Source organism: Osmerus eperlanus, chromosome 4 (genome assembly GCF_963692335.1).
Source record: "Osmerus eperlanus chromosome 4, fOsmEpe2.1, whole genome shotgun sequence".
Taxonomy (NCBI): domain Eukaryota; kingdom Metazoa; phylum Chordata; class Actinopteri; order Osmeriformes; family Osmeridae; genus Osmerus; species Osmerus eperlanus.
The window spans coordinates 3148343-3163856 of NC_085021.1; the positions used below are offsets into that span (position 1 = coordinate 3148343).

A 15514-nucleotide genomic window follows, 5' to 3' on the forward strand; every position below is an offset into this window, starting at 1 on the left:
ATCCGACCCTGGTTAGTGGCGGTGCATCCTGCTCTCGGTCTCAAGTTCTCGGTCTCGAGTGGTTAGGGAATCGGGCTAGTAATCTGAAGGTTGCCAGTTCGATTCCCGCCCGTGCCAAATGATGTTGTGTCCTTGGGCAAGACACTTCACCCTACTTGCCTCGGGGGGAATGTTCCTGTACTTACTGTAAGTCGCTCTGGATAAGAGCGTCTGCTAAATGACTAAATGTAAATGTAAGTTCAACCGAGCATCAACTCGGTGTTAGCACGGAGGAGCTGCGATGCACAACGAGCAGAGAAAATTACCCAATGGATCTGCAAGTCCATCGAGATGGATATGCTACCCTTAAGTCTTTTTGAGGGCGAAGGTTTTTATGAAGCTTTGTTAATTAGCCTAATTCATTGTTAGTTGTTGCTAATCTCTCTCTCACCCTCTTTCTCGACTTTTCAAGTATTTTATTTGTCAGACTCGGTGCCGTATTATATATTTTTGGTTAAGTTATTGTTTAACATGATTTTTATTATTATTATTATTTATTTTGAGAGAGAAAAAAAAACAAGGGTCAGTTGTGTTTGAGCACCGGCTTCTAGCTGTCAGCTCCGCTGCTGCTTAGGAGTACAGAAAGAGTTGTTCATCTTGTAATAAAGGTCTAAATGAGGAAACACGCTGTTTTTTCTATTTTGACTGCTTTTTAATATAGCCTATAAATAGTGAATTTTAATATAAAAATATTAATGATTAATCGAAAATCGATCGTTAATTCTCCCGACGATCGATTAAGACAATTTAATCGAATGCCCATCCCTAGTTGCCTCATTTATAAATCCTAAAACAGGAAGTGATGTAATTGCTCAATATAGTTCCTTGAGACTTTATTGAGAAATTGAGAATTTATTTTGGTAGATGTTGTTTGCAATAATATTTAAGGGTGCCATTTACTGTGAAACCTTTATTTGAATGTATTATTTTTTATTAAGTCAATGAATAATTTTGCTGGGTTCCTATGGAGCAAGTTGTGGTGGAATTTGAATTCCCTTTCTTTTGAGGTTTGTCAACCATTACTCACCACAGAAAAAAATTCTAAACCACAATATAGAAATGTACCTGGATGCAGCAAAGAAACTTGTTACTTGATATCCAAAGCTGGCATAGTAGGCATGCTCCATGATAGCCATTAGCTGTATACAGTTGTAACCTGAGAAACACAAATGGACATGAGGATAAATGCATTCATTAGGTATACAATACATGGAATGTTGGATACATTTGGTTATTAACAATTTTTTAATACATCTTTCTGGGTCTTTACACCATCTACAGCTTCAACAGAATTCATTCTTCTTGTGTATGAGAATGAGTATGTGGTCCAATGGGGTGTCTCTCAAGGTGACAGTTTGATGACACAATGTTTAATAATGTAATGCAGGTAAACAAAGTAAATTCTATTGAACTTCACTTTTTGATATAAATAGCATGGTTTCCCGCAGCACTTTGCAGGAATAGCAAGCCAGCACCTGCCGCCTTAACTACGCCTTTTTTTACGAGCGATATCCGCCGTGTTACTGTATCCTGTTTTCTCCCTTTCATTCCAAACTGTGACCAATGCCAGTCTCCCTTCTCTGCAGAACGAATAAAAAAAAAAAAACACCTTACCACCTTAACTAACCAATTTTCTGCGGGAAACCCTGAATAGTATTGTCTAATTAGGCCACCCGCATGTCTTGCTGTCTTTTAACAGCAGTTCTGGGGAAACACTGACATTGAGGTGGTTGTTACTGTAGGTTTTGACCTGCAGAAGTGTATTTGTACACAGAAAATGTGAGTCTAACACTGAGGAGAAAGCACTTCTGATCATGGGGACAGTGGCATTCAACCAATCAAGCAGATGTGATAAGGACCACTACTGACTGGGATAGAGAAGTACTATCAGTCATGGATTTGCTTGTTAGGAGGTCCACAGATATCAATGATCAATCTACTTTAACCTGAGGAGACTTCATTAATAATAAATACTAATAAGAATGAACCGACAAGTGGGAGTGCTCTAGTTTCCCATGTTATCAAGTAGTGATTATGCGATCTGCGATCTTACCCAGCTCTTTTATTCGAGGAAGCACATTGTTTGTGAAGTTGGTATAAGTTGCAATATTGCCCTCAGGTGAGGCGATTCCAACATGGGATTCATATATCCGCAAGCTTCTGGGCTTCTTAGGGCGAGGATGGATATGCTAAAGAACACAAAAATAAACAGAACAGCACAATGAAGCAAACTTTGTCCAAGTTCTAGTTAAAAGTCTCCTACATAAGTACATAAGGAGTGGAGGGATTTTCTGACTATAAACAATACAAGTGAGTTACTGTAGAAAGATTAAGACAACCTAAATTCATTGAGGCTTGAAGTTTATTGATGGTGGCAAGCTGAAAGCCAAGTGGCTGCAACAGAAATGTCAGGACTATAAGAGTGTGCCACAGAGAGTTGCTGGGCCGCGCATCACATTCTGGCACCCTCCATTCATGACTTTTCCTAGATTTGTGTTTCAGGTACACGTAATGATCGCTAGATCCACGGAGCCAAGGCAAGGTCGGAAAATGAACTTGCCTTCGTCAATCTGTCATTCATTTCCGTGTTGATAGTCGGTGGTTGTTTCATTAGAATGTTTGTTTTCTGGCCCTTCAATCATTCAGCAAAATGTAATCTATACTATAATGAGAGACGTGTCTGTGTCTGTCTGTCCAAGTTTTATAGTGGGATTTTAGGGCAACAATTGATTAATATGTACACCAGACTTGATGCTTGATATAACAACCTATCGGAATGACAAGACAGACAGTAGTAATATAATTCTGGTTGAGAATGTCTATTGTGGTTTTATGTATTAATTTGGTTTTATGCATTATTGTAACATTGGGACTTCAGTTCCCAGTGTGGATCGCGGGATACACATGAACAGTAGTCATGCTGTGCAGATGTGTAGAAAACACAATTTGCAATTAATAAATGAAGTAGGCCTATGTACTACAACTAGCCTGACATAAAGACAGTAGTAAACACTGTGTTATGTTTTGAGTTTGTTGCTGGTGTGGGTGGCGTGGTTACGTCATTGCCCGCAAGTGTTTCACGTCTTGTTACATTGTTTCATGTTTCAGTTGACGCAGCTTCGAGATCATAACTGTTCATGCCTACGTAGCTTGTGGTTCATCAATTGTTTTTGGCCCCTTTGATAGCATCTTTGGTAAGATATTGTGGTTTCGAAATGTTGAGGTTTCACCCAAGACAAATATCTGATCTAAAAGTTGTTCTTATGTCCCGTATCTATATGTGTTTAATATTAGTGAAGCTCCAGCTGTGTCCGTTTGATACGGTTGTCAAGGTTACCAAAGTACACGTTATTTCTTTAGGTAAAACTGAGCTTTTCTCATGTTTTCTAAACGTCCAAACTTTCATAATTCATAATAAGAAATGTATACAGCATGCTGTCTGTAATATCTTCATTTTGTTCAGAAACAATACTTGATTTTACTCAGTATCGCAATTGGCTCACCTAGACTAGAGCTAGTTAGTATGTAGCAAGTATGTATCATTCTACTCCGTGCTGTAGGCTATAACCCTGCTTAATGATTTCTTTGTTTTATAAGCCAATCTGTACATTAACATGCTTCTGTATTTATTTTGTAACATGTCACTGATACATTGTTATGTATTCTCTCCAGTTTTACCTTCTTACACTTTCAATAAACTAACGATGTTGGAGGAACACGTCTCCGGTGGATTGTTTGTGGGAAGAGTTTAGCTGCCTGTCAAACTATACTCAGCACAGTATAGGGAGGACAGAACACACTGTCTTAACAGAAGAACACTACCCCTATTTCCCAACTCCATTCAGTAGGCTACCTTTAGGAGGGGTACCCATCATCCCCCCTCCTAATCATCACATAGTGAATTGTCAGATTTGGTCTCGAGTCAATACCCTTGAACATGTTTCACAATTAGTTCAAAGCCCATTTTCAGCATGTTTGTCTTACATTTCTGACATGTCATCTGTTTTGTTCCCTTTATGTCTACGGACTAAATACAATAAATAGGATAATATTGGGCATTGCATTGTATTGGCATTGCACACACAGGATGTATTTTTCTTTGTTTGAGCTGGTAAATCTTGAATGCATCTTTCAGGCTGTTTGAAAAGTGCAACATCCCAGCCCCCTTCTAATGACCATGTAGTGAATCAATGGATTTGGTCTCACGTTCCCTTGAACATTTTCAACTCAAATCAAGATACCGTCAACATTCCAAGCATTCCAATCTGATGTATACACAGCTCCTTCACCAACTCAAGAATACATTTCCTTTAGCTTATTGTTACATTAATGCACTCTTTGTACAGTATGGGCAATAATTGCAGCAAGGTGTAGGACATTGTAAAATCCAGCTACATTTACTATAACGATGGCTACCTCCATTCAGTGGATATAGCCGTGCTCCATTATCAGCTGAAACTGTATGTAGCATTGTGCTTAGGATGCATACATTCTTTGGTTTTACCTGGTAACTAGTCAGTGACACTTTTCCAGCCCTCAGCATCTTGGTGGAAAACCTTTCAGACTGTGCCTGTGCACAAGGGGGCATTTTTTATTATTATTAATTGTGCCAGCAATGGTGGCTTTGTTCACCAAAATATTGTTTTCCTAAGAGGTGAATAAATTGTTTTATTTATTGTTTATTTCTTCCTCTATATAGGAAAGGCCGGCCTAAAATATTTAGCTAAATAGGGTTTTGTTTTACATTTGTTGAAGTTTCCATGGCAACCCTGTAGCGGGGTTTGCTCGTTTAAGATTAGCAATACTTAATTTTATAATAAAGTATGTAGGTCTTGGGGGCACCACCTCTTATTTGTTAAAGGGACAGAGGAAACCTTATTGAATAATATTGAATAATAGCCTTCGTAACTAGAAAAGGCTGTTCCTGCGAAACAGCAGTGAGAATGCTGAAAACCTGAACGGGGATAGCTGACCATGCTAAAAAAGCTGAAAATAGTGAAAATTGAGTAGAAAGTTATAAGCTGAAGCTTCAAAGCGCCCAAATGGTATTTTTGAAAGGGGAAGGATCTGGACGAAGGCATAAAACTAGAGAAAAGAGAAGAACAATGCAAAAAAAGAAATAATTCAGCAGAATTTGAAAATTTAGTAGAAAGTCATTTGCTCAGGTTTCAAAAGGTCTGAAATGTATTTTAGAGAGGATCTGGAGCTAACTGATTAAAATGCTGCAGCAAAAAAAGTTGAACTATTGTGGGTAGTAAATAAGATCATGCTACATCTAACCAGCGGATCATCTTGCAAGTGTGTCAAAGTGGTATTTTTGCAGACTGTATTAACACCGTAGGCGTGAATAATGCATGCATCGTGATTGTCGTCCATCTGTAGCCGAAGCTAAGCTAGAGAGAGGATGCAATGTGAGACTTTCTACAGTAAGCCATATCTACTGCTTCAAATTGAAAACGGAGACCATCTTTTGATTAAAGACAAGTTCCTTAACATCTGTTGTCAATATCGCCAATAAAAAGTAAATACTCTTCAGTTACGAAGCATTTGTTTGTAGCTAGGTAACGAATATTATGTCTGGAAAAACGTAGCTAGCTATGTGACCTGGTTTCGCCATATGATGACAGTCGTAGTGTCACTAGAATGGCCATAACAAAAGATCATATTTCAAATCTGTCTGCTGTTCTACATTGCCCACACAATTATATATACAGTTAGGTCCATAAATATTTGGACATTGTCACAATTTTCATCATTTTGGCTCTGTATACCACCACAATGGATTTGAAATGAAACAATCAAGATGTGCTTTAAGTGCAGACGTTCAGCTTTAATTTCAGGGTATTTACATCCAAATCAGGTGAACGGTGTAGGAATTACAACACATTTTATATGTGGCCCCCCCCTTTTTAAGGGACCAAAAGTAATTGGACAATTGACTGCTCAGCTGTTCCATGGCCAGGTGTATGTTATTCCCTCATGGGAGTTCGTTATTTCATTGACAAGGAGCAGATAAAAGGTCTAGAGTTCATTTCAAGTATGGTATTTGTGTTTGGAATCTGTTGCTGTCAACTCTCAATATTAAGTCCAAAGAGCTGTCACCATCAGTGAAGCAAGCCATCGTTAGGCTGAAAAATCAAAACAAACCTATCAGAGAGATAGCAAAAACATTAGGTGTGGCCAAATCAACTGTTTGGTACATTCTTAAAAAGAAAGAACACACTGGTGAGCTCAGCAACACCAAAAGACCCGGAAGACCACGGAAAACAACTGTGGTGGATGACAGAAGAATTATTTCCCTGGTGAAGAAAAACCCCTTCACAAAAGTTGGCCAGATCAAGAACCCTCTCCAGGAGGTAGGCGTATCTGTGTCAAAGTAAAAAATTAAGAGAAGACTTAACTAACTATACCTAACTATACCTGAAGGGAAGTTATAATCAAACCTCAATTAAACAACGTTCTAAGTAAATGAGAAAAGCACACATTATAACACATGAACTACTGTCATTGAAATAGTGTCCATGAGCCATGTAGTCCTTGAGAATATGTTTGTAAATCCACAAAAGTTAGTTCTCCCTTAAAATCCTTTGTCTCCATACTGTAAGACCATTTTGGTCTACCTTCTGACCCCATGTTGGGCCAGAAGCTTTGAAGCTCCTGCTCTGGGAGATAAGGACAAGGGGGGAAACCCCCTTGCTCCTTGTCGGGGGTAGGGGATAGGTGTGATGGCACGTGGTTTGTCGGTGACTATGCTACAACCCATTATTTATCAGCATTATTTTGCTCAGCTCATCAGTGTATTTTCAAATCTTTTGCCACATTGTGTCAAGCACAAACTGTAAATAAAGCACATGATACCACCAAAGCCATGAATAGCCACCCAACTACACAGTGAGCTTCTAGACATACTGTTGACTCATTTCTACCTCTCGATATTTCAGGAAACTAGTGCACAGTGCCTGTGATGCAGTCGGTGATAAGATGTTGTTGAGAGACACACACATTCCTGGAACTAGACTGCACAGTGCCCGTGAGGAAGTAGGTGACACACACACAGATCCCTGAAATTATAGATGGGGCACAGTGCCCGTGATTCCATTGGTGAGTAAGATGTTGGTGACACAGAGATTTATGGAAATATAAATAAATAGTGCAGTGCCCATGAGGCAGATGGTGATGACAGTTTCGGCTTTGGTATCTATATTTCTCATATCACAATTGAAATTCTCAAAAGTACTTGTTCAACCTCCACACCAGTCATTTGTGCACATCATAAAAGCAATTTCTCATTATTGTAAACAAATTGCCAATGCTCTGGTAAATTCATGCACATTATGATGTAGCCTACAAATGTCTTCCGTTTCCCACATTATCAATTGCTTATGTTATGTTGATCAAAATGTATTATAATGGTCCTCTGTTAAATTGTCTTACCCCCACAAACATCTAGACATTTAGTTCATTACATACACAATGGTTGATTTTCAGGCCTAATTCACCATCTAGCGCTGCATGTATAGTTCTGCCTAAGGGATGCTTGCTGTTTACATCAATTTGTATTTTCTTTCCTTTGTGCTATGCAGTGCTGTGAAATTGTCTTCCATTTTCTGTAGCACTTTCACATAAATAAGACACTGGATGATAAGCCAAGAAGCAGCAATTGTTACATTCTTGATGGCTAATGATACTTCAAAGATGGGTAAAGGGGTAGCCTGATTTCATGGAATACTAAAGGAATGAGTAAGCCCATAAAAAGTTTGTAAGGGGATGACAAAGTTGCAACATTTGCAACTTTGAAACAACAAAATACCCGGCGTATCAAAAGTGCATGGATGAGCAATGTGTTTCAATATATTCAGCCAAAGCTAGCGGTGTTGCTATTATTATTAGTAAGAATATAATGTTTGAGTCGGTAAACATACAAAATGTTAATGGCCGTTAAGTCATAGTATCGATCATGTTACAAAACCTTACAGTAGTTCTAGTCTCAATATATGCTCCCAACTGGGACAATGAGCAAATCTTTATTAACCTCTTTGCCAAAATTCCAAAACAGCGACAACCATCACATATTAACCCTTGTGCTGCCTTCGGGTCACATGACCCAAAGGTTCATAACGAACCATCGTTGTGTTTACCCAATTTCACCCAATACAAAAACAAATAAAAATAATTTTATTTTAACCATTGCAATGTGGGGGGTCTGAGACAGCCCGACAGTTAAAAGAAAATGCTTCACTTTGTTTTTGTATGAGGTAAATTTGTCGCAATACGACGGTGGGTCACAATGACTGATGGGTCAGAATGACCCGAAGATAACACAAGGGTTAATGGGCGGAGACTTTAGTCTGGTGGAAGACACTACTGTAGTTTTGATAAGTCGTCCTCTAAGCAAAGCAATCTAACTCAAAATGACAGGAATCTGTGTGTGTCTGTATAATGAGATTTTAGGGCAACACGTTTCCCACGATTATCTCGAGAACCGGGCACTGTGCAAGGTACAATTTTTACAGTTGTCCATTTCAAAACCCAAGGATTTTCAGTGCCACATTTAACAATGTTTGGAAAACAGTTTGAGATCCAATTGAACTTATTAGACCAATGAATGTTTATGATGTCCCTGTGTATTTATACTTTTGACTGGGGACAACAACGCGCTCAGTCAGCTGACTATAAAATGTTGATAATGTCGGGTTACTATTGACCAACTGCAGTCTAACCTGAAGCATGTGTGACATCCTTTAGCCAATAAATAATATTTTGATGAATAATCAAAGGGCTAGACAACAAACATTCTAATGAAATAATCACCAACTAACAATACGATAACGAATGACAGATTGACAAAGGCAAGTTCATTTTCCGACCTTGCCTTTGCTCTGTGCAAGAAGCACCATCTAGCGATCATTACGTGTCAGTTACAACGTCCCTGTCAGAAGACTCTAACCACGCTATATGTAAGGAAAACTGGCTTGGCACTTGTAAGTGTTAAATAGGGGTGGAACGGTACACTGAAGTCACGGTTCGGTTCATACCGCAGTTCAGACATCACGGTTCGGTACGAGTTCGGTACAACGGAGGGAAAAGCAAAACAAACCAGGTTCCCCTACAAGTGAATACGGGGCATTGAAGAAGACATGTAAATTCCGATTGTGTCAGTAATTTATTTGGCCCTATTTGTGTATGTGTATCTAATGGCTAGTTAAGCACTGTAGGTAGAAGTTGAAAAAAATTTGGCTCGTTCCAGTGATTGGCACACCTGGGTGATGGCGTCGGATATTTTTTGTCATTTAGCACACGCCAGATGCATTATATGCGTTTGCATGTTAGTTGTATTTCCAGTCACATACCCCACAACCAGTGACATGCGGTGATGTCAGTAAGTGGCTAGGCACTTAAATGGGAAAATGTGTCCAAACTTTTGACTGGTACTGTACATGTTGAAGAATACAGTGAGTTTTTCGCTTATTGTCTCCCCTCTAATACTGTAACTGAATGGGAAACCGAAGTTTTCCAAACTTGCAATCTTAAAATGGCCAGCGTGTCCTCTATCTCTCGTGGGTCGCCACCACTCGCCATACTCGTCCTTAGTGCTGCTAGCTAGCTCTGACTCACGGCGGCGCCAATCAGAGCTTCAGAGCTACAGATTAGATGTCCCGAAAGAACACGAGTATCTAACAGTAGTTCCCGCATTATATTAATTAATTTGCACGCAAGTTTTATTTATTTTTATACTGTGTATTCTCCGTGTAATTTCATGCACCGAACCGTGACGCCCGTACCGTACGGTTTGGTACGAATACATGTACCGTCCCACCCCTAGTGTTAAAGCAAAATGGTAAATCCCCAGGCCCTGATAGTTTTACAGTTGAATTCTACAAGGCATACTCTACTTTACTAGTTCCAATTCTAGTGAGGATGTAAAACGATTCCTTTCAAAGCCAACTATCTGTTAATTGCTATTTCCATTAGAAAAATGTGTGTTTAACCCAAAAATAATTTCAAACTTTTGTCGGATCTGGAAGCAGTTCCCCGCTCTCAACGTTGTTATTTAACTGAGATGCACAAGTACCCTTGCATCCGTAGTAATTCACTGATTTGATTTACTCACCATTTGTTTGGAGTCAATGTTGATTTTGTGATATTTGCAGCTGGCTGGTGGATTGAGTGTGTGTTTGTATGCAATAAAGCTTTGTAAATTATGCAAGATAATGCGACTTACTTGGTAAGGTTGTAACGGGTCCCAGTGCACCCAGTCATAAACGACCGACTTCTCATACTGGGTCACATACTTTGCCCAAGGTGAAATCCTGTACAAACGCTCGCCAGCTTTGGTATGGATCACCACCTGGGAAAAATTAGAAAAAGGTACAGAGAACTGGAAATCAGCTCTAGATGACCAAAACAAATGAACACTGAAAAAGATTGAGTGAACAGAAAGTAAGGCAATCCCAGCTTGGACATACACATTAAATTGTTATGATATAGAAAGGCTTATTACATTTTATCTAATTAGTAGATGTGTTTATCCAAAGCAATGTATAATTAGCAGTGTTGGGTAACGTTACTTTTAAAAGTAACTAATTATAGTTACTAGTTACATTTCTTGTAAAGTAACTAGTTACGTTACTTAGTTACTTACAGTAGAGAGTAAGGTGTTAAGTTAAGATCCTGTTAAGTGGAATTGAAAACGAGTTTTAAAGGTGACATGACATGAAAACTTCACTTTAGGAGGTTATTTTAATATGAGTTCCCCTAGCCTGCCTTTGGTCCCCCAGTGGCTAGAATTTTCGATCGGTGTAAACCAAGCCCTGGGTGTTCTTCTCCGCCTTTCAGAAAAGGAAAGCTCAATTGCTCTGTTTGAAAATCTCCTCTTTGTGACGTCACAAGGAGGAAGGCTACCTCCCCTCTCTCTGCTTTGCCCGCCCAGAGAATCTGGCCCGCCCATAAGAAACTGAGCTACGACCGTGCAAGTGTTTTATCCTCGAGAGACATCATGGCTTGCAAACGAACGAAGCATTACATTTGCTCAGTTTGGATGTACAAAGGAAAACAAAAATATTTTTACAGTTCCTTCATCCGAGCATCTGAAGACCCAGTATCTTAATTTTATTTTCTCTGGAAATGAACCTACACAACTTCTGTTGTAGGCGCATTTGTTTTGTATGTCTGCGCCAAACACTTCAGCCACGACTTTTTCCTCAACTTGAGCTAATACAAAACTGGCCTTGCTGAAATTAAATTCTGGATCAGTACTAACCCTCCTTCGTCCAGCTACTAACCTCGGACAAGTAAGTTAACTAACGCTATATCATTTTGTAGCTTTACTGTATATGGTTGCTACCCTTAGAATGTGGCTGTAACATTAGCTCTGCAGCTAAGAGCTGAGTTACTGTCGCTAATGGAAAGGTAGATAGCATCAAGTATGTGTGTGAATACACATGCTGTAACGTGAGTGTTGTACACTTCTTTGTTATTTGGATAACCGTTCTGCTGTTGGTGTTATGGCGCGCGCGATATCCGCCTTTCCCCTCATTGAAATGACTAAGTGTGTACCTCTGCAAACCAGGGTTATCAGATGAGAATGGGAAAATTTGAGGCATCTTACAGCAACGGGGCTACAGCCATTGCGAAACATCCATTGTAAACATTAGCGCATGGTGCCGCCCCTCCGCTCCTCATTAGCATTTAAAGCTACAGACACCAAAACAGCGCGTTCTGAGGAAAGCTCCTTGTGGGACTGCTAGTAGTGGCTGTAATTCTGCACCAAGGCTGAATTTGAAGAGATTTCTGATACAGTATTAGGGGACCACTACGGCCTATATAAAAGCATCCAAAAACAGCATGTCATGTCACCTTTAAGTTCACCACACCACAGAATAATGTGTTATTAACTAGCCATCCAAATTCTAATGAAAAAAAAACCACCGAAAAGTATGTTAAATTAGGCTTTGAAATTGTGAGAAAATCAGCAGTCTTCTCTGCTTGAGACCGGGGGGGCGTGTCGCCTGAAGGAGCTGAAGCTCCGCCCCTCGCTGCCTACCTACGACCCAGATAATGGACGCTACGTCAAGCCGAACAAAACCGTATAGAATTAGAATGTATTTGTTCAACGAGTGAAACATACACAGGGCTCTCAAGTTTTGAAGACAGGCAAGAGTGACATTCTCCCCCCGTCAGGGGGTCAAAATTAATTAATTAATTGATTTTTACCTGACATCTTTGAAAGGCAGCAATGATTAATGCATCCATGGCCAGGATATAATTATAAAATATGACATTAATTTAAAAGTGACCTATAACATCGACTATGCAAAACACTTAAATGTATTTAGTGCTAATACAATTATTAAGCCTATTTGGAGAGAGATGTTTATAATGTGACAGTATGTCAGTCATCGTGTGATAACGAAAATATGACTAGGCCTAGAATACTTGTTCTGAGCAGGTGTTGTCAGTGAACAGGCTGTACAACTGTTGGATAAGTTACAGACACTCATGAAAAACTGATGCTAATTATCTGGGAAACATTTTCTAACAGCAGTCAAGTTGTCATTGTTTGTGTCAAACAAGTTGGGAATTTGTTGTAACATTAAAACAGGAGATCATGACTGTGCTCAAAGTGATGCTCGAGCTCCAGTGGTTTCCTCTGTGGGTCAACGAAACTTTCGGAAGATGTTGTAGCAGAATCACGTAAACAATTCCAGGATATGCTTTTTTTCATTGGTTGTTGCGTTAAATCTTACCCAGATACAATAGTGCTATTTTCTTATTGGCTATTGTGTAGCCCCTTTCTGTTTTTTGATTGGCTGATAAGTGGAAGGCTCGACTTAGAACTCCAGGGGAGACGCGCTTGATTCCTGCCGGTTCCATAGTGAGAGCGGTGCGGACAGAGACATTTCGGTTGGGCGCTGCGGCATATTAAATATATTATAAATAGTTTTTCCGCGTGAGAAATACAATGTGTGGCGGGAGTGCGTGACAAAGGACCGAAATGAGTGACTGTCACGCTCAATGCGTGACACTTGAGAGCCCTGCATACAGATGCATATAAATGAAATGTTCCCCTGAGCTGTAACAGTAAAAATTGACACCAGAGACAGCGAGCTCTCCAACTAGGCTACTTCTAGCACATTAGCTACCATTTCACCAAAATACCATCATTCTACACCGAGTAGCCTAATATCAAGTTAGCGGTTTGCACTAACTCATAGCAGAGATACCTCTGGAAAAGTTATCTAGTATAATTATAGCAAGCACACAGAACTGAGTGATGAACCGCTGGCGGCGGTGGATGGTCCAGGTGTGACCGGAGGAGAAACGGCCGGGAGGGCGATGCTCGGTACGGCTCCGCGCTGCAAGAGAAGCCGTGTGTCCACGAACCCCGTCTGTCTCTGGTCCATGTTAAAACTATCCGCCGTGAAATGGTCACTGCAGAGGCGGCTGTTGGAGTTTTTCCAAAGCTTTCCATCAGCATGGCTCTTCACAAAATCAATCCACCTATTTTTCCTTTCCTCATCAATAGAGAAATTAAATAGCGTTGCAGCGCAGCTGAAGTTTTTGCATCCAGGGAAGATGCAGTTGTGGGTGGAGGCAGACATCCTGAAGCTGGCTAGCTAGCTGATGTAGGCTACAATAACAGTACAGCAGGAGGAGCCATTTAGTGATCTGACGTAGATGGGTCGAAATGACGTAGATGGGTAACTTTTTGGGTCCACCCATTAAAACTTGATCTGAAAACGGAAGAGAAACTACGTTCTACGGTCTAACTCCACATTTCAGTGCAACAAAGTTTTAGCGCTTTGCACATGCTTTCAGGAACTCATTTCACACGTAAATAATAACTGAGAAGCAAATCATGGAATTTACTTTACAGGATCTTTAAGTTACTTTTGCGTTACATTAAGAAAAGTATTTTATTTCTAAGACAATTCACCTTGGTCACTCTTATGCCCAGAAGGCACATTTAATGGGTTGACCATCGCAAATAACCAGCACAGCCAAAAACAACAATTGAGAAAATGAATTCAAGACTATTAAAAAACGAATTGACCTGAAAATAATTTGACACTTCTATTTGGTTCGAATATAACCCAACATTTTGCAGTTTAAGCTCAATTAAGATCCAACTCTTCATTAAATTAATTATTGAGTAATGCAAGTGCCTCCACATTTTCAGGCCAGGCGTATTAAACAGCCTATATCTATAGACTTCCATTTCAGAGAACAATGGAAACAAAACAACAACAGCTGTACAACGGTCATCCCGGCCAAACCCTCCATCTCCCACGATCTCTCAATCACCCTGGGATCTGTGACGGTGACCCCTTCATCCTCTGCCAGGAACCTTGGGGTTACCATGGATGACGAGCTCTCCCTCACAGCCCACATTGCTGCAGTCTCCCGGTCGTGTGGATTCACCCTCTACAACATCCGGAAGATCGGGAGATACCTGTCTGAGCACTCCACCCAGCTGCTAGTCCAAGCACTTGTCCTCTCCAAGTTGGACTACTGCAACTCGCTGCTCGCCGGTCTCCCAGCATGCGCAACCCGCCCTCTTCAGAGGATTCAGAACGCAGCGGCCCGTCTGATCTACCCAGACGCTCCCATGTTACCCCGCTCCTCATCTCCCTCCACTGGCTACCCATCACAGCCTGCATCAGATTCAAGACCCTGGTACTGACCTTCCGAGCAGTGAACGGGACTGCACCCGACTACATCAAGTCTCTCCTGCAGTCTTACACCCCCACCCGCCACCTACGGTCTTCTTCAGACAACCGCCTGGTGGTCCCACCGCTCAAGAGTGCCCGGTCCCAACACAAGCTGTTCTCCTGTCTGGACCCCCAGTGTTGGAACCAACACCCCACCTCCATCAGAGACACTGACTGTCTCCCCACCTCGGGGAATGTCCCTGTACTTAGTCGCTCTGGATAAGAACTTCTGCTTAAAGTGACTAAATGTAAACTACAAATAACTACTGTTAGGGAAATCAGTTTGTTTTGTTACGCATTTCTGGATTTTTAAAATATTTATTTATATTGGCCTATATCGTAATATCAGATTTTTAAATCACCAAATATTTGTATCGGTATCGGCCTTAAAAATTCTTTATCGGTCGGGCTCTAATTGACATGATAATCTTTAATCAAGAGTTTGTCATGAAGGTGCATTCACATTTCTAGGACAGGCATATTTAGCCTACAAGTGAACAATCAAAAAAAAAAAAGTTTGCCATGAAAACACATTGTACCCATCTAATTTAGTAAAAGCATTACACAACATTTAGTTTAACGTTTAGGCTCAATTAGGCTCAATTACATTTTTCAAGAGAAAATGTCTATTTTCGTTATTTTGTTTGCACTATTTTACTGAAAATTATGATTGAACTTGAGTAATCTCTCGAAACATCTGTCTGAGAGTTTGTTTCTCTTAAGAGTAAGGACGATACCCCCTAGGCTAAAAAGCCTCTCCACAG

The 15514-nt window shown here is 40.3% G+C and overlaps 1 protein-coding gene and 1 long non-coding RNA gene across 3 annotated transcripts in view; one reads left to right on the forward strand and one right to left on the reverse strand.

Annotated features, from left to right (window-relative positions):
- The window catches only part of LOC134018342 (1,4-alpha-glucan-branching enzyme-like), a 177778-nt gene that overhangs the window by 107587 nt on the left and 54677 nt on the right, over positions 1-15514 (reverse strand). For both annotated transcript variants that reach the window (XM_062458242.1, XM_062458243.1), the window contains 3 exons: positions 10262-10387; positions 2093-2228; positions 1105-1195 (listed from right to left, as the gene is read on the reverse strand). In XM_062458242.1, the coding sequence (XP_062314226.1) occupies positions 1105-1195; positions 2093-2228; positions 10262-10387 (353 nt within the window). The remainder of the gene's footprint in view (positions 1-1104; positions 1196-2092; positions 2229-10261; positions 10388-15514) is intronic.
- The window catches only part of LOC134018344 (uncharacterized), a 223098-nt gene continuing 221378 nt past the window's right edge, over positions 13795-15514 (forward strand). Inside the window, exon 1 of the long non-coding RNA XR_009929925.1 lies at positions 13795-13830. This is a non-coding gene — a long non-coding RNA (uncharacterized LOC134018344). The remainder of the gene's footprint in view (positions 13831-15514) is intronic.